Source organism: Sturnus vulgaris, chromosome 1 (assembly GCF_052056855.1).
Source record: "Sturnus vulgaris isolate bStuVul1 chromosome 1, bStuVul1.hap1, whole genome shotgun sequence".
In the NCBI taxonomy this organism is placed as follows: Eukaryota; Metazoa; Chordata; class Aves; order Passeriformes; family Sturnidae; genus Sturnus; species Sturnus vulgaris.
This window is the reverse complement of record NC_142243.1, coordinates 87,694,671-87,722,290: the sequence shown is the minus strand read 5'-3', so window position 1 is coordinate 87,722,290 and position 27,620 is coordinate 87,694,671. Positions and strand designations below refer to the sequence as shown.

At 41.5% G+C, this 27,620-nt stretch overlaps 1 protein-coding gene and 1 long non-coding RNA gene across 5 annotated transcripts in view; one reads left to right on the top strand and one right to left on the bottom strand.

Annotated features, from left to right (window-relative positions):
• Nucleotides 1-21,149, bottom strand: part of VWC2 (von Willebrand factor C domain containing 2) — a 53,346-nt gene extending 32,197 nt beyond the window's left edge. Inside the window, exons 1-3 of one of the 2 annotated variants that reach the window (XM_014872298.2) lie at nucleotides 21,096-21,149; nucleotides 19,187-19,968; nucleotides 12,510-12,639 (exon numbers count right to left, since the gene is read on the bottom strand). In XM_014872298.2, coding sequence (XP_014727784.1) covers nucleotides 12,510-12,639; nucleotides 19,187-19,900 — 844 coding nt within the window. In that variant the 5' untranslated portion in view covers nucleotides 19,901-19,968; nucleotides 21,096-21,149. Of the gene's footprint in view, nucleotides 1-12,509; nucleotides 12,640-19,186; nucleotides 19,969-20,738; nucleotides 20,906-21,095 lie in introns of those variants that run through there. The other variant, XM_088171282.1, reaches the window with a different exon arrangement.
• A 669-nt stretch (nucleotides 21,150-21,818) lies between these two features.
• LOC148225343 (uncharacterized) lies at nucleotides 21,819-26,741 on the top strand. 3 transcript variants are annotated; one of them, XR_015805986.1, is made up of 3 exons: nucleotides 21,820-22,128; nucleotides 22,214-22,343; nucleotides 25,749-26,741. It is a non-coding gene; the product is annotated as an uncharacterized LOC148225343 (long non-coding RNA). The 3 variants fall into 3 exon arrangements; XR_015805985.1 differs by having other exon boundaries at nucleotides 21,822-22,085; XR_015805982.1 differs by having other exon boundaries at nucleotides 21,819-22,343.
• Nucleotides 26,742-27,620: the final 879 nt, after the last annotated feature.

Sequence of the window (27,620 nt, the reverse complement as noted above, 5' to 3'; positions counted from 1 at the left end):
AGGACACGACAGCCGCTGCTCCAGAATGCAGCCTTGAACACTTCCGTTGATGGAGCATCAGCAACATCAGCATCATAAAAAAATTACTTCCTTATATTGAGTCTAAATCTATCTTCTTTTAGTTTAAAACCATTATACCTTGTCCTACCCCGATCAAAAAATTTGCCCCAGTGTCTGGGGGGCAAAGTAAAAGGGTGATGGCCATGGACCACTGTAGGCAACTGTTTCGAGAGGTTTCCAAAGTGGGAAATGTTTTCATCAAGTATGGTCATTGATAACCCTTGTAGCATGTGTTTGTGTGTATATATATCTGTGTATACACACACACATTCAAAGAACATGCTTAGCCAGGGGGCTGGAAATCTGCCAGCTGGATCTCAGAGTGTGAGAACCCTTTTTGGAGCTGATCCCAGCTTAGGTAAATAGAAATGGGTTTTGTGTTAACTGAATCGATAACTTTTGCGTTGTCCAGATGTTGCAACCTGTGTATATAATTCACATGTGTGCTGGTTACACTTGGGGGAGGGCAGAGTTAGAGAGGTTTATTTTTATGGGAACTTTTCTTGTGAGTTGATGGGACTAACTGGAGGTTGGTTTGGTTATTGACAGCTTGAGAAACTAATTGCAGAAAGTTAGTCTGCTCTGTGAAAACACATTTTAAAGGAGGTAACTTGGAAAAAAGGTTTCTTTTATTGCCAGTGGCTGAGCAGGTAACACTGCCCGGCCCGGGCTCCCTTCCCTGTTGGGAGGGGGCTCGGGAGGCCGCTTGGGTCCCGTTGGCACAGTTTTGGGAAAGCTGTGAAGATGGGAGGAGCTTCACGACTTGCAAGGTTTTTCCAGGGTGGATGCCAATTGTGAAAGTGAAGCCATGAGAGAACTGGTGTTTTCCCTCCTTGTGAAGAAGTCTCTATGGCCTGACAAGAGGAAACGTCTCTCTCCGAAGTGAACTGAAAAAAGGACTATTTAAGTTAGGAACTGACTGAAGTAGTTTTTGTACGTTTGTTTTGTTGTTAAAATGGTTGGGAGAGGAAGGAAAGAGTGGTCTGAAAATCTTATTCTGAATTTACTGTTTTCTTTTTCTTTGTGTAGTTAATAAATTTCTTTTTATAAGTTTTTAAGTTTTAGGCCTGCCTTGCTTTTACTCCTGGTTCTGTCTCACAACAGAAGATGAGTATACTTATATTGGCAAATCAAAACTATAACATTATTAATGCATTAGCCAAAAAATTCAAATTAAATCAAGACAACATGGACATGACTGGCGTCAGGAGGGATTTTCACATTCTGTCAACTGTCCACCCCAAATATTTGTCTCTCGTAGAGTCCTCAAAACCAGAGTCGAGAAACCTTCTGACTTCCTGAAAGCTTGCTTAACATACTGTAAAAGTTTCCAGACTACTCCTCCACTTAGCTGATAAGACAGGAATTTTTATGGAAGCATCTTCTAGTGCACAGCCATGGCCAGGTGACAGCACAGACAGCAGCACAGTTAGGGAGAGAGCCCCAGGGCCCTGAGGAAGCGTGCACCACAACACAACACGGAGCCAAAGACTAATCAGTCATACCTAAACACAAACCCATGTATTTCAAGATAATTGACTTGACTCTTCAGTTATTTTGACTGGAAAGAATCAGCTGTCACAACAAATGTAACTTCAGAAGACTGAAGATTAAAGACTCAGCTGATCTGAAATTAAAAAGTTTTCTCATACTGACAAACACATCACCTCATAATGAAGACCCCCACAATGGTTAAAATATCTCTGCTGAACAAGCTGCTGGCAAGAAAATCCAAGGAAGTGTTTCTTTTTCAGCACCACAGGCATATAAACGGTACATTTGACAAACACCTGCTTGCCAGCAAGCTAAGCAGCCTTTGGCAGCAAACCTGGATCCTCCTTCCCCCAACATTTGGACTTGATGATTCTTCCAATGTCTTAGCAGCTTATCTCATCACAGCAAAACACAACACTCACATGAGAAGGAAAGCATTCCTTATTTAAACACACTGAAACCAAACCTCAACTTGCAGATTTAATGTCTAAGCTACAAACTCGGTAAATGAAGCTTTCTCATGTATGCCAGCCACAAGTAGGAGTGCTTAAAGATGTACATGTATAATAGACTAAATTATCTAAGAGGGTTGGCAGGGAAGAGTGGAGGGGAGAGAGAAAGGGGGCAGAGACTTAATAATGGATACAGAATTGCCTCTAAGTTGTCATAATCATCACCTAGCTTGGACATCAGCACAAAGTGGTTTTAGAAACAATCATTTGCTGATGTTACTGGCTGTCAAAGCTCCATCTAATTCATTCATTAACAAAATATCAGGTTAGCAAGCTGCTGTGGCCAGAAGATAATTAGTTTTCATTGTGGGGTGGCACATTCTGTATCACATTGACATAACTCCATAAACTGCTATAATTTATTTGCTTCCGAGCCTTTTTTTTCCCCATTAGTTCTTCAGCAGATTGTATTAAGCATGCACGAACTATAAATACAGACAGTACTTTGACCAACCGCAGAAGTCTGGATAGCTATTACATGAGCTGTTCACAGGTGACTTGCCTTTAGGTAATTTAAAGAAAAAATGATAGAATTGCTGAGAGAAGACCATGCCAAAAAGGCATCCTCATCAGGTCTCATCTCCATCACCTACAAGTACTGAATAAGGAGCTATGATGGCCCAGCACACACCACCAGGGCTGTGCAATGGCTGTGTAGGAAAAGGACTGCTGCTGTTTTTACACCTCTTCATTAGGTCTGTCTTCTTGACTTCACAAGAAAGTACCCATCCAGGATGGGTTTGACTGGGCTAAAGTCAAGATAGCCCAGTCCTTTTTCTGCAAAGTAATTTAAAATGAAGCAGTTCAAAAAGGAAATTGTAAGATGTGGACAGTAGAAAACAGCTTTGTATTTCTGTTCACATGAAAATGTTTCTGGGAGGCTCTACAGCAGCCACTCCAGCCAGTGTTATGGTAGCTAGGTTAGGGTATTTTATTTCTTCTATCAAAGACATGATCTTTAATCCAAGGAAACTGCATATCAGCACTATCTTCTGCAGTTAATTATGAAGTTCTTTAAAGACCTTATGTACAATGTCTTTTGATTTTCTTGCTTCTCCCTTGACTTGTGAGCACAGGGAAGATTTTCATTGGTACTACCCCTCTCCCCTGGTATCACACTTTATCACATGATTTTTAATTCATGTGCTGTCACTACTGGAGGCTTCATCTATTCTCTCAGAGGAATTTCTTGCTGCTCTTCTCTGTACTTCTGCAACCTCTTCTTGCTGAGTGCTCAGCAAACATGGAAGATAATACAAACCAGGTGGGAGGAACCAGTCTTCAAATAATAGTGTACTTCTAATAAATGCAAGTCTTTCTTAATGAAGCCTGGCAGATGCTTACATACAATATTTCACATTGATATGTAAATCAAGCCACTCAGCAGAAATCTTACAAAAGGTCATCAAAATACCCAAGCAATTTCTTTCAGTACTTAACATATGGTTTCGATGAATTTCATTTACCATTGTGCTGCCTTGTTGTTTGGCTTCATGAGATATTATTAATGGTCACTACTCCTTACTCTTCTGTCTTTAACAGGACTCATTATTGGCATATCTCCTCCAAAATTGTCCAGCTTAACCAGTGATTTCCCTTTTGAATTCAAAATGTTCAAGAAGGTCGTACATTGTATTAGCAGAAAGGAATGGGATCTATTTTGGAGCATAACAAGTTACTTTTTCTGGAAAAAGCAACTAACATCACACTTCAGTGAAACTACCTTTTGACAAAGGAGATAACACTGCAAGTATTTGAAACACAGGAGGCTCAAAAGCAATTGTTTGGATATGGATCTTCTTTATTCAGTGCTATTCACCAAAAAGTATTTTGAATCCTGTTACAATGCATTGCTTGTTCTTTTCTTCTTGCCACTGTTCTATCTGATCAATTCCACTTGAAAAAAAATAAAATAACACGTTGGATGAGCACACACTTATAAAAGATATAGTTATTTTTTCCATGGGTAATAAAGAGTGTGTGACTTGCTGCTCATAAGTACTTAAAAAAAAAGTGGTCAGTAAAGTGTGCAATAGCGAGAAGAAATGATACAGGAGAAAAACCACTTATCATCTACAGGACTGTGAGGTAAGTAGAATTTATGTATGCGGTTTTTTAAATGGGCCCCTATCCAAGGGCTAGCAGCACAGAAATAACCAAACAGAGCTGAAGACTCAGCAAAAGAACAGGGCATTTAGAAGTGATGTTTACCAGTAGGAAGTCATTCCTCTAATGAAAATTTAACAAGCACTAGTGTAGTCAGAGAAAAAAAAAGAAAAAAATTACAGTTTCCCTAAATGAAAATAGCAATCAAAGTTTTTGATTGCCTATCAGCTTTGAAATGCTAATCATTATGGTAACTGTGTTGGTGAAGGTAAGGAATTACTTAAAGGGTGTTATTTTCTTTTTTCAGTTTTTTTTTTTTCTTTTTTTAATCGCTGCTGCTCTACAGCTGCTCGTGCTCAAGGAAACAAAACTGTATGGATAATTACCCCTACAGAAGCAATCGAAAGATTCACAAAGTAGAAGCTCCTTCCACCTTAAAGATCAAGGTTTTAAATTAGGAAAATACTTAAGTCTCCAGCTGATAAAGATGTTTGACCTGCTGGGCAAAGGTAATCGCCAGGGACTTAATTCAGGACTCTGTCAGTACACAACACAGAGGGGATCCCCAGTGCAGTAGCTTGAAACAGTAAGATGCTACTTAGAGCAACAAGAAAAACAAGCACTGCAATTTAAAAAAATATTAATAAAAAATAAGAGAAGCTTTTAGCCTTTTCCCTAAGAACTTATCATTACTTTTCCTTCAGAACCCTTTTCCAAACACTGGCAGAGGTGTCCTAGTCAGCTGCTGGTCAAGCTCATGTCAGGAAAGGAAACAGGTTTTCCTGTGGTTGATCAGGTTTTGACTTAATTTACAAATACAGTTCCAGCACGACTAGAAGAAAACTTCTGCTGTCATGCTCATGGTAAAATCTTCAACTAACTCAAAAGAAAGAGGAGTTATGTTAAGACAAACCCAGCATTAGCAATCCTGTGCTGTGTGGAAAGGCCATCATGATTGCAAAGCTCAGCCACAGAAAAGCAAAGTAGTAAGGGAATGAAATCTAATGAAATCTGCTAATTCCCCATTAACCAGTAAGTCACTAGGATCAATTCACATCTTCCTTAATGCTTAAATCTCAACTTCCAACGAAAAAATAAGCAGAGAAAATTACACTGCACTTAGAACTATAGGAGATTTTGATTATATCATTAATCATCAGAGGGCAAGTGTTCTTGTATGAGACAGATATGCCAACATACCACAGCACTTTAATATAAGCCTCCATTTCCCCTCAAAGCCAAGCAAACTCTCGGATGCCTCACTGAACATAATGAAACAGTAATAAAAAATGCAAAAGAACATAAAGCAAAATGCACAAGATGTGTATCTTTCTTCATTGTTCCTTTTGATCACACCACAAAATACTAATCTGCCATGTAGACCTATTACTGGAGCACCTAGCTAGTAAACAGCTTCTATTTACAAACAGGATTATCTGCAAAGAACACAACTAAGAGCTCACATGGATGGTACAGTAGCTCAGCTGACACTGGATAATGAATTAACCTATGGTAACTCAATCTGGACCAAGACAGGGTTTCAGAATGTAAGAGCTCACAATTTAATCAAATAGTGTAGTGTTCTATTCATAAGGAGTATCACTCCAAGGATGTAGCATACAGCAAGATGCACACAAGTATATCAGACCTTGAAAGCCTACATGCCCTCCAAATGTTTGCCACAAATTCATCTAGTGATACATACCAAATTAAAATAAGACGTCCAATAGCAGAATGGGGGAGCAAAATTAGCACTGGGAATATTTTCTCTAATGAAAATCATATAAAGAAATACTGGATTAGGAGACAAGGCAACTCCCTTAATGTTTGTTTTCTCTGAACAGCAAAGAACTAATGCTGAGGGCAGAGGATGGAGCAGGAGAAGCCCATAATATGAGACCTGGGATCTATTTTTCTCTTCTTACATCTTATCTATCTCCAAGTGTGTGGAAACAAAACTGCAATATAAACTCAGAAAATTCTTATATGAAGAACTTAAAAATAAAAAACAAACAAGCAAGCAAAACCCCAAAGCAACTGATTGCTTCATTTTGGGGAGCATGGGCTAGTGCTCTGCTAGAAGCCAATTAAATGCCCAAATGTGGCTCTATGTAACAGAGAAATTGTCAAGAAAGACAAATCAAGCAATAGCACACTGTTTACTCCAATACTCTGATGGGTATTGGCAGGAAGGCACTTTCCTGTCTGAAACCTAACCAGCATCCAGAACTGCACAGGATGGCAGATACATGAAACTGCCGTGACAAGCACTATAAGGTACATCAGATACACGAAAGTTGCTAGAAAATTTTCTCCTCCCATCCCAGGATTTCAGTGTCTGTTCTTTTTCTATCAGCACAGTAAGCATGTTCATGTTTTTGCTCCCGAGGCCAACATGAAACACACTTTAAGAAGCCAGGTTGCCATGACACGTGGAAGTTCTGACCACCATGAGGAACTGGCAGCTTGTTTCTCACACTCACCTGGGACCATCACCACTAAACAACAGTTTAGGGCACAACATCATTGGCTTTTGCTTCAACTTACAGTAAAATGACAATTCCTGCAAGCAGCTGCCACAAAAGTGGATTGATACAGCAGAATTTAGCTTTGATATATGACTTAAGCCTCCAGTGTCAAGTAAGAGGCAAAAAACTGAATGCTTTTCAGGCTCACTGTAACAGCCTGTAAAGAAAAAATATTGCAAATCGAGTTCTGAAAACTTTATAGGATACACTGTATTTACAGTTTAATAGGCTCTTCTACATCCTTCTACGTAAGTATAAAGTACCACATTAAATACCAAGGTTAGCATAATTTCTGATTGTCCTCGTGTCTGAGCAAAATAATGAGACATTATATACTTAGGGGCAGTTACAGCTGCCTCTTGACAGCAGAACTCCCAACTGAGAGCATTTTGGCCTCTGGAAGGAAAAATGAACCCAATGCAGACTAAAAGAAGCAAGATTGTGTTTTCAATACATGGCTGCCAAAATATCCGCTACAATTTTGCAACCTACTTGCATAATCTCAAGGCAAATTTAATCAGATACAGCAGTTTGTGCAACTTAAATGGTGTTCTTCTCCCTGAAATATTAATTCCCCCTAGAACATTAATATTTCTTGGTGGTCACATATAAATCATTTTGTGAAATACAGTCTAATAAAATGGAGAGTCCATACAGAAGTTTTTGCTAAGTGACTTATGCATATAGAAGCATGGACCAAATGTTACCCTGCATACACAAGCATTCAAATGCCTCAAGTAAACACATTAGAAGGAAACAAATCACATTGGTGCATACTGTGTGGATGGAACTGGGATTCGTTTGAAATTATTTCTTGTTCATTAGGTTATTTTTAATGTGCATTCCATTTTTTTTTAAATAAATGAAATATTGTTTCAATCTTAACTAGAATTTTGAATCATTTTATGGTACCTATATTTTACATCTAGAAGAGGCCAGCGTGACCACCTCATTTGATCCCTTCCTTATAATGTAGACTGAAGAAACCACTCTCAGGCTTTAAAATTCTGGATCTCATTTGTTATATATAAATTAGCTGCCAAAGCATGACTGAAAACAGTATTTAGAGTTACAACAGAAAGAGGAAGAGAGGACAATCAAAGGCACTGATTACTTAAATTTTACAGCAATTACATTCCTGATGTTTGCAATAGTCCTGCCTTGACCTCTACTTGGACACCAGCATGACTTTCTTCACTGCTGAGATTAAGGTATTTATGGTCAAGGTCATATCATATTTTATTTAAACACACTGCAGAAGGACATTAAATTTTACAGACCAGATTCACCCTGGTACTTGAGCAAAGCTGGGGCTGCAGAGCAGAGCAAACAGCCAGCTCACGCAAGAGCTGCCAAGGTGGGACTTCCCTTCCGGGGCCCAGAATAAACATCCTCATCTTTCTTATGGCCAGCCAGGTCTCACAGCCCAACACAGCCTCTCTCCACCTGGATCTTAGAGAGATGAGAGGGGCAACAGTACTGCATCAACCAGCACCATTGTTTAACAGATTTGAGTCCTGAGGTGAGACAAAGTCCTGTTTTATGAACAGTAGCAAAAGGAGACAGCAGCTCTGCCAGCTGTTACCAGGGTTTTGCTCCCTTGAGAGCTCCTTCTCTCAGATGGAGGTCCCCACTTGCCATTCAGAAGCACTTTTAAGTCACCTTGAGCCTAAACACTGTAATTGTATAGAAAGGTACTAAAGAAAGTTTCAGTGATCCAACCTCACACCACAAGGATACAAAACCATCACCACACACCCTTCCTGGCCACAGCCCATTACACCTGCACCTCACTAGCAGCAATCATTTCAACCAAATGATGCATGTATTTCAAGCATAACTATGAACACAGATATTGACCCCACCTAAGGCACCTGAAATGACTGCAATCAGTAAAGTCTCCATATTGCACAGCGAGTAAGAATAGATATCTCCTGCAAATGTTACAGCCCTGAGAACACACTTGATCCTCCAGGAATCAGCGTTTTTCTTTTTGACTGTACAGCTATGAACCATTGCTGAAAGGAGAAGCTCAGCTCTCCCTGCTGTAGACAGAGAAACAACACTGACACACAGATAGATGAACACTAGGAAGGCAACAGGCTCCACTTCATTTTATCTGGGGCAATCTTTCAGCCATATAATGGAATAAAAATCTCTTGGGGACCTTAGATCAAAATGTTTTTTGGTCTAGCAACCACAACTCCCCCTCAGGCTCCACGTGGGTTTTGGATTTAATCGCATCTTCCTGCGAGCACACGGGCAGGAGCGGGGCCACCCGTGACTCCATCGGCTGCTCCATGGCTGCGGGCTCAGACAGAGCACAGTTCAGCTGTGCGTGCCTATCAGGCCTCTAATGCTGGGAAGGCAACCAAGGCAATTTAATCTAGAGGAAGATAATTCACTACCAGCGTTACCCCCGCCCCCTTCCACAGCCCCAAATGCATCAGTGACCAGCACCCAGACTTTTCCCAGTGAAAGAGAGACGGTATGCCCATTATCTTCACCCTTAACTCTGCACAAACTGCAGAAACGTCTGTACCTGAATTTAAGGATTTTGATATTGCTGTAAACAGGGATGTCTTCCACAAAAGTAACCGCAATGCTAATACTGTGTAGCAGGATAGAGATCTGAACTGGGCACCTGTTACTTAATGCAACTTTCTGAATGCTTTTTTCTTGTGGCTGGTGCTGAAGATAACAAAAGCATGAAGCTTAACATGTCAATCCACATGAGAAGGAAGACTCTCCTCCATCCTCCTCTGTCCTCCTGTTTCCTTTCAGGGCATTTATATAAGATAAACACAAAACAGCTCCCTCTGTTGCAGTAACGTGAGATATAAAAAGCAGGAAAATTCCCCTAATCCCAAGATCTTCTCAGTGAGGTGTTTATCTCCTGTCTCTTCTATACACTACTTTTCAGAGCACATGTTCTTTTACAGCACTCCTTGTCTCTGCCCACAAAGGAGAAAATAACATCTTCAGCTATGGAAATATCCAGGCTTCTTTTTGAAAGTCAGGATGTGGTATAGAAGATTATTAAATACTACATGTACAAATATTTAATTCCACAAGACTTCCATTCACCACTGCTTACATCCAAAGCAAGTCTGTACCTATACACATGCACAGTTGTAAGCCCAATGTGCAGTTACACATCCACCCCTCCTGGTAATGGTTGCCAGCAAATTTGGGAAAATAGAGAAGTCAACTACATACCTGCCTTCCTACAAAAGATAAGGCACAGGGTCTCATACCTGTCAAGACACTGAATTCATTAATTTCTAATAATCACAGGCTTTATTAGATCTCCTCCATACTTTTAATCGGGCATTTGTATACATTCTTACCAGTGACAGAGGCAGTCACTCAGCTCTCACTGTTGGATCACTGCCAGCAATCTTCCACCAGGCAAGTTGGGAAAGTGTTGTATGTTAAGAAGTGGCAGGAAAGGGAGGGAAATCAGTTTGATTGTGTGCATTTTCAACACACAAATGCTAGTAAATGTAGAGAACCCAAACTCCACCTCCCACCCCTTCTTGCTCTACTGCAGATCATGATGGCAGTTACCTCACTTGGATGCTTTCCACCAACCACCTTTCCCACCATTCAGGCTAAATGGTTGAGCTCCCCGTACATCACCCAAAGCTCTTTTGTGGCACTAACATGATGTCATTGATGTCATCGCTGTAACTATCAACCCTGAAGCACAACACAATGATTATTTCTCCAACTCACATTCACAGCACATTTGTTCAAGCAGGCTTGAAAATGAGAGGATGAGGCAGGTTAGGTTTTCCTGCTCAGTAGGTTTTTGCTCCAATCTAATTAAAAACATTCAGAAATTCACTGAAGTTCCTAGAAAACTGCATGGGTAACATACTTTAAAATAAGCTCTAAAAGCAAACAGTCCTTTTTTTTTTTTTTAAATGCACTCTCCAGATGGAGATGTTTCCTCAGAAATTTCTTTGTGATCTTTTACTGAAACTGCTGAACCAGAAAAGTTGGGCTGCTTCTGAGCTATCTTGGTCTTGTTATTGCTAATGGTTTTCTTCTTCATCTAAGAGCTAACAAGGAAAGCCACTGCTGGTTCTCTGACATGCAGAGAAGTGACAGTACAGCTTACTAGAAGCAGGCAGCTGTGGTCACCTTGGTCTGAAACTAGGCCAAAGATGCCAGCTCATGGTTATATGGGCAAAATATGCAACTAATATTGGGGATTCAGAGGCTGAGGACAAGATCATCCTTTCCTTGCTGGTAAAACTCAGGTAATACAGCTTTAACAGCTCTGAAAAGGCAGCTTCCTCACAACAAAAGGTATGTTTCATGTACAATTTTTGGTAACTTCTCCTCATTTCTGGGAAAGTGTCAGGGAATGTATATGAACAGCCAAGCCAAGCCCTGCACTGCTACACCACCTTAATCCAAAAGTGAGCCATCAACAGGAGATTGCCACTACTGTGCATTATGTTGCTGCTTGTGGGAGAATGTGTGCTGATGGAAGGACAACCCAGCTTCAAATGCTGTTAAGATCACTGGACAAATTCAGTGGGAAAGACTATAGTCTTAACTATTCTGCTTGTAACTCCATCCCTGATACTGAAAACAGACCTTTTGCCAGCTAAAGTCACTTTGACCAGAGGAGCTGCAGCAGAGCATGTCACACACAATGTCAGCAATGTTCTTGCCATCAAACAAGTGCTAAAAGATTCTTCGGACTAGCTCAATATGACATCACCAGCTTCCAAATTCTGACTTTCTCAGAAACTGTCCCTAAATGCCTCGAAAAATGCCTGTCCTCATCTCCAGAAACAAGAGTGCCCTTAAGCTGTACAGCCAAGAATAAATTCCTTCAGGGTTCTAACAACCAATTAAGGGATGTGAAGCAATTACTTTTATATCCATACAAATGAAACTCCTCCAATGCAATTAACAATCCCTTATCATCTACTGTTGAATTTGCGGGAACCATATGCTGTACACTCTCTCCTCCCCCAACTTTCCCACAAATTTAAGCAGGTTGTTTTAGCTAATGTAATGAAACCTACCTATTCAAGAGAAATAAGAGATGTGTGCATATTATCTGAGTATTTTTAAACGTCTTTTTTAATTTTAAATACAATTTCATTTGCGATTTTGCAGCTTTCATTTCTATTAATAAATTATCATTTCTTCTTTATAAGTGATGAGTTACTATGTCATGTAATTTCTTTCCTCTAAATAGACTAAGACTTTGATCTAATGCAAGCCCTTGCTGGAGTAGAGAGACTTTCTGTCTAATTTAGCTACAAAAAATATTCAATTAAACTTGGGAGTTTAATTCATTTAGTTATGAAAATTAGATGAGCTCAATAAGGTACATTTGATTAGCCTTCAGGAACGAAAAAAAAAAAAGACAAAAAAAAAGAATATCTGAAAGGGAAACAAATATGAATGGAGAACAAAAGTAGCTTTTCCTGCTCATGTTGAAAGGTGGATAATATGAAGAGTCTTAGTTCCATTTTGTGTGCCTATATAAAACACAGCCACAATGATTTTGTGCAAATTATATATCCAAGAGACATATGAAGAGCTGGTGTTAACATCCTAATTGTCTCTCGGGTCACAAAAATCCCCATAGGTGATTGAGTCCCCATAATTAAGTCCACCCCAGTGAAGAGAGATCTGCTTCCTCACAACAGGATTACACCATCCACACATAACTCTTCTTCATCTCCATTCGAGGAAGAAGAAAAATACCTGCATTATTTCTCAAAAGCAGAACAGAGCAGCATGGATCTCTCCTCCTAGTTTTGCAGCCCTCACTCACCATTTTTGCAGATGGGACAGCACTGGTCAGGCTCATAGACGGGATCCACACACTCGGTCTGGGGACAGGCTGAGACCGTGCACAGCACTTCGCCGTTGGCTTCACAGCGACACCTCTCGCACGGAGAAACCTGAAACACAAACACAGTCACCCTTTAACTCCTTCGCTCAATGCGCCCTGCCGTGCGCAGTGCCCACCTGCCCATCTGCAATGTCCTTTCCTTCACATCTTCTTCCTCCCCACTCTAAAACAAATGGGTTTTGTGACCATGCAGAGAGCAAGACTGGGCTCCTGCAAAATTACAGAACTACAGCAGGAAAAGAAAATCAAAACAAAACAGGTTCTTCTCTGAACCTACACACCAAATGAGAAAGTCAGAAGGGATGCTGAAAACAAGAACAGTGAAGACTTTTAATACAAATAAAAAAAAATTACCTCACTGAATTTCTAATGAGCTTCCAGAAAATTAATTTCATAATCTAGTTTAGTTCTATTAGAGGTTCAAAAAATAATTTAGAGATTTTAAGAAGAAAAGTTTGGCTAAATGAAGTTTGAAACTTCCTTTAATGGAAATCTCTACTGTAATTTTTTCAGGTTTGAAAGTATTTTGGTAGTAGAAAGTTACATTTTATTGAAAATTGTATTTTTCAAAGAGGTCAGGAAAAAAACCTCATCTTTTTGAATTCAGGTATTTCCCAGAGGTTGTTTTTGGACAATTCCTCTAATACCTGTAATTTTCTTCAAGAAAGTTGAAATTCAAAGAAAGGGGTGAAGGAAAATACAAGCAATCCTTTATACCTAGTGAAATGTTACTAGGTTTGAAGAACTCAGACAGAATAGGAATACCACGAGGCAGTTACTTGAAAGATCTACTTCAAAGAAATTAATTTCAAACAAAAGAGTAGCAAGACTCTCTTTAGTAAAAAATGGACTTTGAAATGTCTGCATTTGCCACATGTACAATTCCAGCTGTCCCCAGCATTCCTGACATCCTCACACCAGACAAGATAGAGGGAAGCAAGGATGTGAAGAGCAATAAATGCTATACTGTAGCAAATCTCATTGCTGCACTCCATAAAACCACATGGGTACCCATGCTCAGAACACAGGATGAAAATGCAGCTGAACGTTATTATTAGTGATCCTCTAAATGTATAATCTGTGCAGATTACTGATCTACTTAAGAAGGAGGTTGTTCTTTTTATGGATCCTTTTTCATTCCAGATTCAAGCTGATGCAGACAATCCCCCATTGCACTTCTCCAATAAAAGCAGAAAAAAATAAAATCTAAAAAGGAAAATAATTATTCACTATGAAGAATCACCCAGATGTCTAACTTGCAGATCATCTGCTTCTTCTCCCTATTTTTAAGGCAGCCTATCACATTTTTTTCTCAAATCCATTCTCTGCTTGCTTGCCTCACCTCCTTCTCACTTCCAAAGTTCAAACGTGCAAAGCATCATCTCCAACTAAATGCTCATTCATGCTTTGCTACTTCCCACCTGCCAAGGCTGTTATTTGCTTATGCACTCACATATCTTTCATGCCCTCCCCTCTGCTTAGAAAACCTAAATAGGGTCTCCTGCTGTGCTGCTTTCTGCTTTTATTACTATTATTTATTTCAGGTTTCCTTTGCTAGCTACTCACTTTGTGTTTTCTCTTTGCTTTACACTCTACCAAGGGTAACACCACGGCATATGTTTATGAAGTCCCACACAGAGGCTGAGAGCCTCGTGCAGAAGATCTTTATTACAGACTTCGGGACAACTTTGTCCTGTAATTGTTTTTAAACTGTCCCTTTCACTTCTAGAGCTGGAGTGTCAGCAGATGAGGAGGTTTCTGATCCAGTGCTCAGAGTTGAAAGGCTCAGGTATTTCAAGTAATCACTTGAATCACATGTGAAGTTTTGAGTGTCAGCAAACCTGAGCTCCTAAGTATTAAGTCAATAATAAGAATCCTTCCTTCTAGAGTTATATCCAGAAACAATACTTACTAGATGATAAAAAACATGGTTTTTAAGGAGGACTTATTTTTAAAATATTATTTTCCATATAAAAATATTATAAAATATATAATCCTACTTGACAAAAGATAGCAGCACCCAGTTCCAAGGATCACGATCAACAAGGCAAACCTACAGCTTTCAATCAAATTTAACACTTTTTGCCATGACTTGAAAAAGATGCAAATTTGCCAACCATAAAAGTTGAATGAGATCAGTAGCTACCACAACAGACATTCCTTAGTCCAGGACACTGCTCAGTAGCTGTCATTCAATATTTAAAGTGGTGTAAAAACTAGAGTATCTGATGACAATCAGGAAACAAAGCAGCACACAGATATTATCCCTAAAATATCTCCCCCACAAAATTTAAGCATATTATAATCGTATAGATTTACTAGATTTCCAAATTTATCAAATGCTGAAATTCTCAGAAAAATGATTCATTTACTATTGATTAAGAAACAAAACCAATCTAATTCTTATCTAATAATGATGATTCATGATACACATTTCTGTCCTATACAGCACATACACCTGAAGGCTACATCTTTCATGAACAGAGTGCACTGATAATGTGATACTGCAGTAATGAAGACACTTCTAGTGTAATAGATCATGGGACTTCAGGGGAATACTTATAGTACACCCTTGGTAAGTACTGTCATCTGTACAACCCACCAACCTGAGTAATGGCAGCAGCAACAAGGAAGGTCTCCACGAGCTTATTTCTACAAAGCTCTTTTCAGGCATGAAAGTAAACCACGGTGGCTGCTAACATGGTATCAGTGTCAGTCATTATCTGTTCATCTTTGGACTAAACAATAGCACATTGCTTTTTACTGATCGTCAGGATACAGCAGGAACTGTAGAAACCCCCCACTTTCTGCACCTTAACAGCAGCTCAATACTTGGAGATATAATTATCACTAGAGAGAGAGAGACAATAAGACAGTGCCTGTATGTAACAGCAGCTAAATAAATCAGAATGAAAAGACACATTTGGTCCTTCATTTCCCCTCTCTACTCATGCAGTGCAAGCGCATTCCCTGCAGCGCAGTTCCTAGTGGCAGTCAATGCAAGGAGCATCCCACTTGTTCCTGCAGGGATCGACCAGCCCAGCAGCACTCATGCTCAGCACTTCTGACATAACCAGGCCAGACTGGAAATAATACCACTTATCAATCCCTCTCTGACGACTAATGATAGCATGTCTCCATGGTCTACAGATGAAGCTGCTAACTCTAGAGCAGCAGCAGCTCTGCCTATGAAAAACCTGCAGGAAGGCAACAAGAGGCAACAGAAGTCTTGTGTATTCACCAGGCAGCCATAAAATCTCTAGAAAATAGACTACAGATGGCAAAAACCCCTAGTTCTTTAGGGTTGTTTAAAGGGAAGTTTATGAGTAGAGGTATAGGAGTTGCAGGCACTGTAAAAGAACAAATGCACAACTGTGTAAACTGCTAAGTTTTCTACTAATGAGGTGTGAAGAAAGCTGGAACTTAGTATGGGTACTAAGTCTATCCAGCAGCTTAAGGTAAATTATCATAATTAAGAAATGACAAATCATTTGTATTCCAAAATAATTTGAGCTTTCCCCTACCACATGCCCAGCTTTAACCACAAACAAAAAAGACATCAAAACAAAACCAACGAAAAAGCTGGATGAATAGCAGATATACAATCTACACTTGGTCCCTTAAGCCTTGAAAACACTTAAATTAAAAAAAAAAATCTGTCATAATCCCAAATTTATTTTGTTTTGTGATGGTGTTTTTACTAATATTTTCTTGCCAGTGACACAACTAAAGAGAACATGAATGGGGGCTATACTGACAATAATAAACATACCAGCCATGCTTTTATTCCTGTGTGTCTTCAAAATACCATAGATCTTTCAAAACTCATTTGGCTTTGTTAACTTCCATATTTCCAAGTAACTTACCCACATAAAAATACCATTTGCAAAGAAAATGCTAAAAGACACAGAGCAACAGCTTTCAAAATTATAGGTATTTTCCAAAACATTGCACTTCCAAAGATAATTTCTGGTTCTTGCAAGACTTTATACGTCAGCCTTCATTTTCAAATTTTACTTGGAAGATTTGGATCATATGCTTTAGAAATCTCCAGCTTCAGTGCAGAACTTTAACACTCATTGCATTTCACCAAATAAAGATTTTGCTACCAGTTCCACTCAAGCAGATGTTGTGATCACACAGGTGACCAGAGTGGTCATGATGGAAACAGCTTTATGAGGCTTCATTCTTTCCCTACACCCAAGCTGTGCTGACATCCATGTCTTTTTGAAAACACAGACGTGCATGCATACATGCACACCCAAGCAAAGCCAGAACGACAGACTGCAAATCAAAGAAGAAACACATCAAACCTCAAATTCCCTGGCACACTCAGCTTCTGGCTCCAGTCAGGGCAATTCTTTGCCATGCCAAATCATATAGGAATTTTATATAAGCAGACTTACAAACTTGCATGCATAATTACACACATATATATACATGTTTGTGCAAAAAATATCACTTAAGTGTCAGGAGGTCACCTTTTTCTTCCTTCAGTGATGTCTGGTACTCTTTGCCACAAATAGCAGGTGCAGACGCAGAGAAAAATCACTATCCATTTATAACTCCTTCCCTGACCTTAATCAAGAGATAGCATATTAGTGACCTCTCTAAGACCATCAACTTTAAACTCACAAAATTACCTTTGAAACTGTGCAGCTGCTTGCATTTTGCAGTTGCTTCCACAGAGCAACAGCAACCTGACTACATCTGCCCCTTGTGTTGCCAGACAACTCCACTGATTGCAGTGGCCTGGGCAAACAGCTGCATTTACAGCTTGTGTTCACAACACTGGAACCATCACTGAAGCCCAACTTATGTTCTCACATAGGAAAATAATCAGGCTGCAGTCAATAACTTTCATTGCTTGTCCTGAGCAGACATCCCTTCTCACTTGTGTTTCCAAAGCTGGGTAAAACAAAGCAGTAAGGGAACCAATGTGTCATTAAGAGGAAGGTATGGAGACAAGGGCTAAAAGCTGAATGGAGTTAAAAAAGAAAGCTGAAACCCAAAATCTTTTCACAACATTTCTGTAAATGTTACTGTTCAACACTCCATTTTTACCAAGGCTGTCGTCAGCCATATTCAAATGTACCAGTGAACATTAAAGTTCTATGCTCAGTACACATTTCACACAGTATTTTAGGCTTGTTTTACAGTCATTAATACAACACCGCTACAGAAAAAGGCTAAGAAGTGAAACTCTGTAGGAGAGTGTGAATGAAAAGCGGGGAGAAGCCTTTAAAACACTGAACTATGGAGAAAGTGTGGAGAAGTTCATCTTTTGGCCAGACCTCAAGAATTAAGCTTGCTGGGAAAGAAAGGATCTCACAAGGCATCTCTGAAAAGGTCACAGCAACTAGCTGCTGTTAAGGTAGCTGCTCGCTCTTAAGTAGAAAACTGCTACCCTGACATTGAATGCAACCCGTGAGGGTGACATGGAAAAAGGAAGGATGATATAATGTTTTCTGCCATACCTTGCAATTCACCAGAGCTCTGAAAATTACTGCCTACTGAAAAAAGAAGAGCAAATGACAATGCTCTTACTTACTATGGAGAAAGTAGTTCTGCTCTGTTATTTATTTTCTCTTAAATTGAAGAACATGGAAAGACATTATGAGCCAAAGTTAAGTTTTCAGGAATGTGAGAGCAAATGTGGCAACTAACTTTCAGCCTTCAAAAATGCATTTTCTTTTTCTCCATCCTGAGAGGAGATCAGTTTCCAGAACCCTGAATTATATTTCATACTCCGCTCAATATATTCAGCATGAAACTCTCCTGTGTATTCAGAGATGGGTTTTGGAACAGCCCTGTCAGTCACTCACAAGCCATTCTTAGAGCCCGCTCACAGGTCTCAACCACAGTAAAATACTAAATGGAAAAAAAACAAGGTAAACCAGAAAACTGGCCCCAACTCCAAAACTTTTGAGTGCACTGTAACACCTTGCATTTTCAATGATAACAACCATGCATAGCAATGCTAAAAAGACCCTAGTCTAAAAGGATTTCCTTGAACATGAAGCTTTTCAAGTCCTTTCTTTAGGTATCACTGCAATCTAGACTACAAGCCATGCTATTATTAAAAAGAAGGCCTGTAGTCATTCGCAGAAAGCAAACATTATGCAACCTTGGCAGCACTACTTAAGTAGCTAAAAAAGGAAAAGAAATTACTATTAAAAAGAAGGGATCATCACGGACTGATTACTAAGAATAGAAGTCATCTCACAAAACCCTTCTTGATCCCTAAAAGGCAGAAGTTTAACAGTTAATAGTTAAATAAGGAAACAAATGTATTGCTGAAAATATTCACAAAATCCATAACACCACTGAGTAGCATCCATCCAAGTAGCATTTTTTACTGTAAATACCAAAGGAATTAATAAAGATCAGCACCCTCATTTAAAAATGTTAGAGTACCATAGAGCAAGAAAGGTCATGTTTAAGGGGAATATTTTACAGGACCGCAGAAGTAATATTAACACAAAAATGAAAAGAGGAGGGGGAGACCCAGAACACTCTCTGAGAAAGTTAAAGATCATAACATCACTTTAAACAAGAGAATAACCCACAAAATGACTTTTGGCTTCATTCCTTACCATGAACTCCTCTAGGGTCTGGTAGGTTTTCCCTCGGAACTCGCAGTAGTTCTTCCTCTCCTTGCACTGCGGGCAGCACTGCGTGGTGTCCACATGGATGCAGCGAGGGTGGAGCCTGGGGCACTCGGGCTGGATACATAGCGGGCCCTCCTCAGTGCAGAGGCACGGGCAGGCGGAGGGGCCCGGCGCGAACTTCTCCCCGATGGCGTAGACGAAGCCGCTCTCGTCCACGCAGCCTTTCCCCCGGTAGTCCGGATAGGCGTACTCCTCCGGAGGCTCGGGAGTGACGCTCGCAACAGATGCTGGGAGAGATGAATCTTCAGCCACCTGAGGTTCCTCAGGAGCAGCATCCCTTTGCTCTTGCACTTGAATGCTCCCAGATTTACTGCTTGTCCCCTGGCTGTTCCAAGCCTGCTTTTGCTTAGTCCAAGACTCCTTGTTCGAGTAGTTCCTGTTTCCTTTGCTCTTCCAGTCCCTGCTACCCTCCTCCCTCCCGCTCCTGCCGATCTCATTCATTTTCCCTGGACCTGTCTGGCTGTCCCTTGTAGACGTGTGATCCCTCTTTTCCTGGCTCGCCTTTATCTCCTGTTTGTCTTGAGTCTTGGCCAGTTTTTGTATGGGTACGGTGGAGCTACAGAGGGCAACCATGAGGCAGCAGGTAACGAGAAGAGAACTAGAGAGAGCTCCAATTGCCATTGCAGTAGAGCTGGGCATCACCTACTGCATCCCACAGGGGACACTGCATTCACATCGGAGGGAAGCGCTTCATAAAGCCACAGTCCCTAGGAAAAGAAGGATTAGGAATACTTCAGCTTCTGCACTTCTTCCCCCCCGCACCCCGCCTCGCCTCCACCGATGCAACATCTCAAACAATATGCAACCTGCCTCGGTAGTTTATGCAAAAGGCAAACAGCCTGCTGCTGCATCCCTCCTCCTCCTCCCCCGCTCTGCCAAGTCTTATAAATAGCAGGGCTCTGGACACGGACCGGGCATCTTCGGCTCCAAGACAGCACCACGCAGAACTCCGGGGAGTCAGCGTTTGTAAAGGCAGGTGCAGGCAAAACTCAGAGCGCTTAGGGGGTTATTTTTAACTTTCAAATGACAACACGTGAAGAGGACGGACACCCGATGAATTAGATGGAGCTCCCCAAAATCCAGCAGGGTCCGGAATAGAAATTACCCATTTGAGTGCTATTCACTGTCTGCACACACGATGATTTTCATTAACCTCTTACTCAGTCTGAAGTACGCTGGTTTGGGTTTTGTTTAATTACGTACCAGCGAGCACGTTTCTGTTACAGACAACTAAAACCAAGCACACTAAAGCGAGCAAACACAAACTACCTCCCTTCCGAACTACCCAAACCAGCACACAACACCACCTCTTCCTCGCCCGTGTTGGAAAGACAAGGTAGAGCCGCTCCGAGTTTCCGCAGCCGAGGCTCATTTAACCCACATCCTCCAGGAGTTCGGCTGCGCTCCCGGCTCCTCTCCCTGAAACACTGCACGCCAAAGCGGAGAAAAAAAAAAAAACCCAAGCCAAAATACATACACTACTCCGGCCACGACAAGCAATGCCGCTGCAGCCTCCCGGCACGACCCCACCTCCGCGGTAGCGCTCCCCAAAGCCATTTAAAAGCCTCTGTGTCTACCCGCCCGCCTCCCCAGCCCTCGGCGATGGCACCGCGGGGCACCGCGCTCCGCCCGCCCGGCAGCGCTGCCCGGCCCGGCCGCCGCGGGGGAGCCGGGGCTCCGCGCCGCCCGCCCAAACTTTCCGGAGGGCCGGGTGGCTCCGCCCGACCCCCTCCCGGTAGAGCGGGGAGGGAACCGGGTCAGCCCCTTCCCCAGCCGGGCCGGCTCCCCGGTGGCCCGGCGCGACGCCTCCGTGCCTCCCTCCCTCTCTCCGTACCTGCGCTGGCGCCGCGCTCAGCCCCGGCGGCGGTTCGGGGCGGAGAGCCTCGCCCCGCGCCCGGCTCCCATGGCGGGGCCGCGGGCGGGCGGCCGGCGGCGGCTTGTTGCTGCCCGCTCGCCTCCGCAGCCCTGCCGAGCCCGCAGCGCAGCGCGGCGGCCACAGCCGGTGCGGCCCCAGCCGGCGCGGCCCCGCCGCCCCGGGGACGGGCTCCGCCACGGGCCCCGCTGCTGTCACATGGCGGCCGGGCGCCCCGTCCCCGGGGCCGGCGGGGCAGGACGGGGCGCTCCCTGCCTCGCTGCCTGCGTGTCTCCGCGCCGCGGGTGCGGGCCGGGCGCAGGGCGCGGCGCGGGGAGGGGACTCGGTGCCCGCCGGGGGGCGGCAGTGCCGCGGCCCTGCCCGCCCCCGCCGCCGCCCGGGGGTGTGCGGGGCGGGGGCCGCCCGCTCCTGCCGCAGGGCCCCGCCGCGGCCGCGCTCCGGGCACGGCGAGAGCTGTCGGGGGGGGGAAAGCAGGGAGAGGCGGGCGCGCTGGGGGTCGGCCCCGCACGCCGGCGGCCGAAACTTTTGGCGGTGTTAGGGGCGTCGGTTCGGGACGCGAGCTGCGCGCTGCGGCCCGGTGCGGCGATGGGCGCTCTCCCCGCGGTGCCGGGGCCGGGCGGGCACCGCCGCGCACACCTGCGGACCCGCCCCGGGCGCGGGCAGGGCCGGCCGAGCAGCCTCTAGTCCCGTCTGTGGCTGCCCGCGCCGCAGCATCACGCAGCACTGTGCGTTAGCGCTCCCCTGCCAGCCTGCTCTAGCAGCGAAGTGGTTTACTAGTTGAAATACTTACTTATGCTTGTGCGTGGCTGATGGACAGTACTGAAGTTAAATATAGTTGCATTTTTCTCCTTTATACTTTTTTTTTGATGCAAAACAAAAAAGACAGAATGGTCTGTTATGAAAGGACTGTCGAAGGAGTGTTGAGACAGAAATGCATAAGAAAAGATAGAGGTACTTTTGTTCAGGACCTAAGCGAGGGCTTGGAGCCCAAAAGGTTATTTATTTATGTAGTTATTTATTTTTAAGCTGCATTAGATGACATATCAGTATAATCTTCTTTTCTGTATTTTGCTTTACAGATGTTCCAGAACAGTCCCAGCTGCACTAACCCTCTGCTGCAGTAGCACTTTAACATCTGCTGTGCCCTACTCATGACTAGGGCTGGATTTCCCAATGTGTTTGGCACCGTATCTGAAATTTTCAGGCTAGGTATAATTTTCTAGTTTGTTTTGGTTTCTTTTTTCCCATTGAAATGGTAGCACTGCAATATCAGTACTCAAGAGAGCAATGAAAATCTGCTGGATACTAATGTTTCATTGTTAAGTACCTTCATGAGCGCCTGGTATTTGTGACAACCCAGATACTTAAATTCCTCCCCAGGAGGATGCAGGTGCTAAACTCTTTTGGCTGCTGGGATGTTGCTTAAAAAATAATTGACTTCTGTCTAATTTTCAAAAATATTTGTCTTGAAACTGCCTAATATCTTCCAGTCAGATGTTCACCAGCTAAATAATGCTTCAATTCTCTAAAACTTTAAAATACAAGGCTTAAATTTTGGAGGATAGGAACAAGTTAAGCTTTTCCATAGGTTGCACTAATAAAATGAAATTTCGTATTGCTAGGCGGTTTCTAGGCAAATTCCTAAGGAGTTAAGATAGACTTTTCTCCTTATCTGACTAATAATAATGAAGTACTTCCTTTCAAATTACCATCTCATTACCTCTGAGTAAAGAATTTTATCTTTGCCGTGTCTAAACCTGAAACATTGTACGCCTTATATGGTTTAAACCCTGACTTGGGGTGAGCAACCAGTACACCCCATTGCTAATTGCAGAAGAACAACTTGAATGATGGACTTAACCTTTGAGTTCAAAAGCCTGTGAGCATTGCTGTTCAGCAGCAGCTGCTTGTGGCCAGAGCAAGGCAGAAGCAAATAAGGGCCTTGGGAAGGCAATGCTGTGTCTATGATAAAGAGCAGAGAGAAGCCAGTTTATTGTTCTGACATTTTCATGTGTTCCCAGGTGAAACTTTGGAATAAAATCTGAGATCTTCAGCATTAAGGGCTCTCTTTGTAGGAGCTCTTCCTTTCCCACCCCTGGTTACATAGCATACAGATCATCAGCTGGAGCTGATGGTTCAAGACACTGCTCTGTAGCAAGAAGGGCAAAGCCTCAGAGCACTTTTGTAACAACAAACTGCAGCTCATCCTAGCCTACTGGGCAAAGTAAGAAGTAAATACCCTCATGTGTTTTTCTAAAGGATTTTTCATTGTACTTCAGGCTCTGTTTATTCAGATTTGTAGGTATATTAAGTGATGAATTGTAACTGACATTATGACCCTTGCAGAGCTCTAACCTGACCACTTCATTAATGTCATAGAATCAAATTGCAATATGTTGTAGTCCAAATGGTTAAACAGCAGGTAGGTAGGAAATGTTTGGTGTTTTCTTCAGTGGATTGAAGTCCGAACTAGGAGAGAGAATAACTAAACTCTATCATCTGAAGGCAGCTTCTAAGAATATTTTTAATAAGAAATGGTATACTTATGCTGTAACATGTAAGATCCTGGAGACGGAAATCCTGTTTATTTACAGAACGAACTCAGCATAAATATACAGCTCCAAGTTTCCCTACTCTACTCCCCCCTCAGTCAACAGTAGCAAGGACAACTCTGTATCTGGATGAGGATCGAGTTCTGCATCCCATTCAAGACTTTCCTTTCCTCTGGATCTTTTCTACATGATGAGAACTTTTTATTAACTAAATAAGAGCTGTCATGTGCACAAAACAGTTCTTGCTGTTTTAGCTTAGAATTAGCCTGATTTTATAGGATGCAATTGAATGAAAAACGAAAGAGAACTCAGTAGTCGAAATAAAAATTGTTCTGTCAAGGAATAACTTCGGCTGACCATCTCCATTAGACCAGACAAGACAGTGAAACTAGACATCCATGCTGAAGATAGCTGGCTATTAGTCAAAGCTACTTAATTAAACATCTACTCCTGTAGGTTAGGGGGACTGAAATTTTGATGAATATTTTTAAAAAGTGACCTTTGTATGAACAGCAAGAATTGAGATGTAAGATCTTTTGCCAAGTTAAAATTGGTTAGCTGACTGGGTAATTACAACATAAACTCAAAACCTCACAGCTAGGCAGACATGGTCTGGACATCCGAGAGTACTGAAGACAACAGCTTTTACCCCAATATCTTGGATATGCACATACCCAGTGTAGATATGCAATCCTGCACTCCAGGGAATCACCTGAACTATCCAATCCCTTCATGTGTTCTCATTCAGGGACCATTTTATTGAAGGAAGTGTCCCCTGCCTCCAGTGAGGAGACAGTGAGAGAAAAGAGGAGGAAGCTCCATGGCACCCTGGAAAGCTGGGCAGGGCAGGGGGGGCAGAAGAGGAGCCCCAGTGCAAGTGGGGAGGGGGAGTGGGAGTGGGTGTTGGAAGCCCCCACAGAGGTTGGCTTTGGTGACAGAGAACTGCAGAGCCCAGGGGGAGGACAGGGCATGCTCAGGGGGAACAGTGCTGCAGCAGTTCTGAAACTCTGGAAGGTGAGAGGGGAGGAGATGTCCCCAATGCATGACTCCTCTGTGAAAAGGGATGGTTGTGCCTTTTTATTTTGCTTTGTTTCATTATTCCTCCTGAAAGGAAGAGGGTTGTTATATGAAAGGTGTTTTTTGTTTATTTTATTGTGGTGCTAAAGTGGCAGTTGTTCAGGCAGGTTAAAATCACAGCCTTCAAAAGGTGGCAATTTGTGCAATAGCATTAGTCCAGCCATATAAAATAAGGCCTTCAAATAGCAGTCAGTCTGAAGACAGAAAGACAAAGCTGAAGTACATATTACTCTAACAAATCATGTGTATTTGAAAGGCTCAATTATAAATAAGCAGTTTAAACAACTCTTAAAAAATAAATAAAGAAGAGCAAGCTTCCATAACTATTTCTAAAGTAGGTTAGCTTTCATCTTTTCATTTTTATTTCTTGTTTTCTTTATGCCACTTGTCAAAAGATACTCAAGACACATTTCCGTTCATTCTTTTTTCACTTTTCTGATGCCTCTTTAGTTCTGAAGTTACTAATTTTTTAGTTACTGAAGAAATATTACACAGTATTGCACAAGTTTTACTCACAATTGTCTTCATTAATTGTTTTTAACATCTAGTTTTTCGCAAATATTGATATAATATTATTTTTTCTGCTTTGTGTTCATGAAAACTTAAAACTTCTCTGTTGTTTAGAGTTTAGGATCTTCAATACTCTCCTACACTTAGGTAAATCACGGTTTTCGTGCTGGGAAATAAATAATAATAAATTTTTGGTTTAAGTTTTGCTTATTACTTGTAAATAAATAAATAAATAAAATCACTGTAGACCAAAGGGAGATTTGAACTTTAGAAGTGATAGGTTTGGAAAGAATCTTTTAAACAAGGTTTTTTCTGCTACTCGTTTATGTTCTAGGAACTCCCCTTTAGCTTATGATTTGTCTCATTATTAAGCAAAACATAAATCTAATGCTGTGCTGGTTTTGACTGGGGTGGAGTTAATTTGCTTGGCAGTAGGTGGTTTTGATTTGTACTGAAAACAGTGTTGATATTTCAGGGAAGTTTTCACTGTAACCGAGCAGTGCTTGCACTGAGCCAAGACCTTCTCTGGTTCTCACCCCACCCCACCAGCAAGGAGGCCGTGGTTCACAAGGAGCTGGGAGGGGACACAGCCACATCAGCTGATCCCAGCTGACCCCATAGCCTACTCTATGGCAACATGGCTAGGGTGTAAAGCTGGGGGAAGAATTATGGAGAGTGATGAATAATAGGCCTGGAGTAATGGTGTTTGTCTTCTCGAGTCACCATTACGTGTGTTGGAGCCATGCTTCCATGGGGATGGCTGGACACCTGCCTGCCCATGGGAAGGGGGGCATGAATTCCTTGTTTTGCTTTGCTTATGTATGCTGCTTTTGCTTTACTTATTAAACTGTCTTTATCTCAACCTGTGAATTTTATCACTTCTCCAGTTCTCCTCACCACCCCACCAGTGAGTGAAGAAGTGACTGTGTGGGGTTGAGATGACATCGGAATTAAACCATGACAAATACAAATTAAATACTTAATTTAATGTGAGATATCCTAATTAAATGTATCTGTAATGAAGCTTGTTTCAAGATGTTGTAAAGAAGACTGGTTTTGTTTAAAAATGCTCTGGAAATCTCTTTGCAAATATCAATTTCTTTGCCCTGCAAGCTCTGCAGAGATTTTGATGCACAAAATAACATGAAACATTAAAATACACAATATTTCAAATAAATAAGTCTTAATACTTCACTTTGTTCTTCTATTTTGCAAAGCCAAAGGATGCACTACCAATGGTTTTAGTTTGTACATTGTCATTGTTTCAGAAAAGTGAAAAATGTGGTTCTTAGGCTTATGTTTAGGTCTCTTCACAGAGAATCTAAAATTCAGTTAAAATTACGGATCATTATTTTCCCTTTATTACTTATGATTAAATTCTTCTTTTATTTATTTACAACATTTAAGTTTCTCTACATACATTTTGGTCACGTGAAGTTCTTCAATAAAGGCAACATCAACTAAAAAATTTGGTTCCTATCTTGTTCCACATTTTTAGTTGATAGATCTCATCCTTCATTTCTCTTTAGTTTATTGGAGAAAACACCACCCCTAAAATCAAAAATCCAGCTTTGCTCTCTCTCCAGTTCTCTCAGGATTTCCTGACTTTCATTTTATTAAACATTGACCTAAACTTAATGAATAAATGGAATTGAAAAATAAAAAAAACAACTTATGTACCTTACAGGAAGATAGGGAAAAATAAATCTATTATTGGCAAAATAATTTAGCACTATAACTCACACCAATATTTATTTCCATTCTCTTTCTTTGGAACTTCAGTAACATCAGTTTTACTGTTTAGTATTTGTTTTCCATTGAACTATTTGAAAAAAAAATAGATGTTTTCTGAAATATGTATGTATCTGAAATAAAAATGTGTTTTAACACATTGTTCTTATTTACTCTGTTAATATTGTTAGTGTAGAGTAAAACCGTTTATTGTATGGTTGATAGTTATAAACTCTTGTCTTCTACCAAGACAAATCCTTAAAAATAATGAAATTTTTTCCGATATCAAGAACTGGAAAGATAAAGAATTCACAATATCTGTTCAAAAGCCTCCTTTCTCCCCATAGTTTATAGGATTAGAGTATACCCTCCAGGCACTTGATCCTGTAGTATTAAAAAAAAAGTAAAAATACAAAATCTTAACAGTCTGCAAACTCAGAGAACCATCATGGAGCTTAAGTGATATTGAGCATAACCTTCTAGTTACAAAGGCATCTGTGATATGCTTTCCAGAAGACATCTTCAAACTTTTCTTATTCTTTGCCCTCTTATTTTGTCTCATTATTACTTTGTAAAATTTGTAAAAATTGCAGCTTTTGCAATGACACTTCATGCA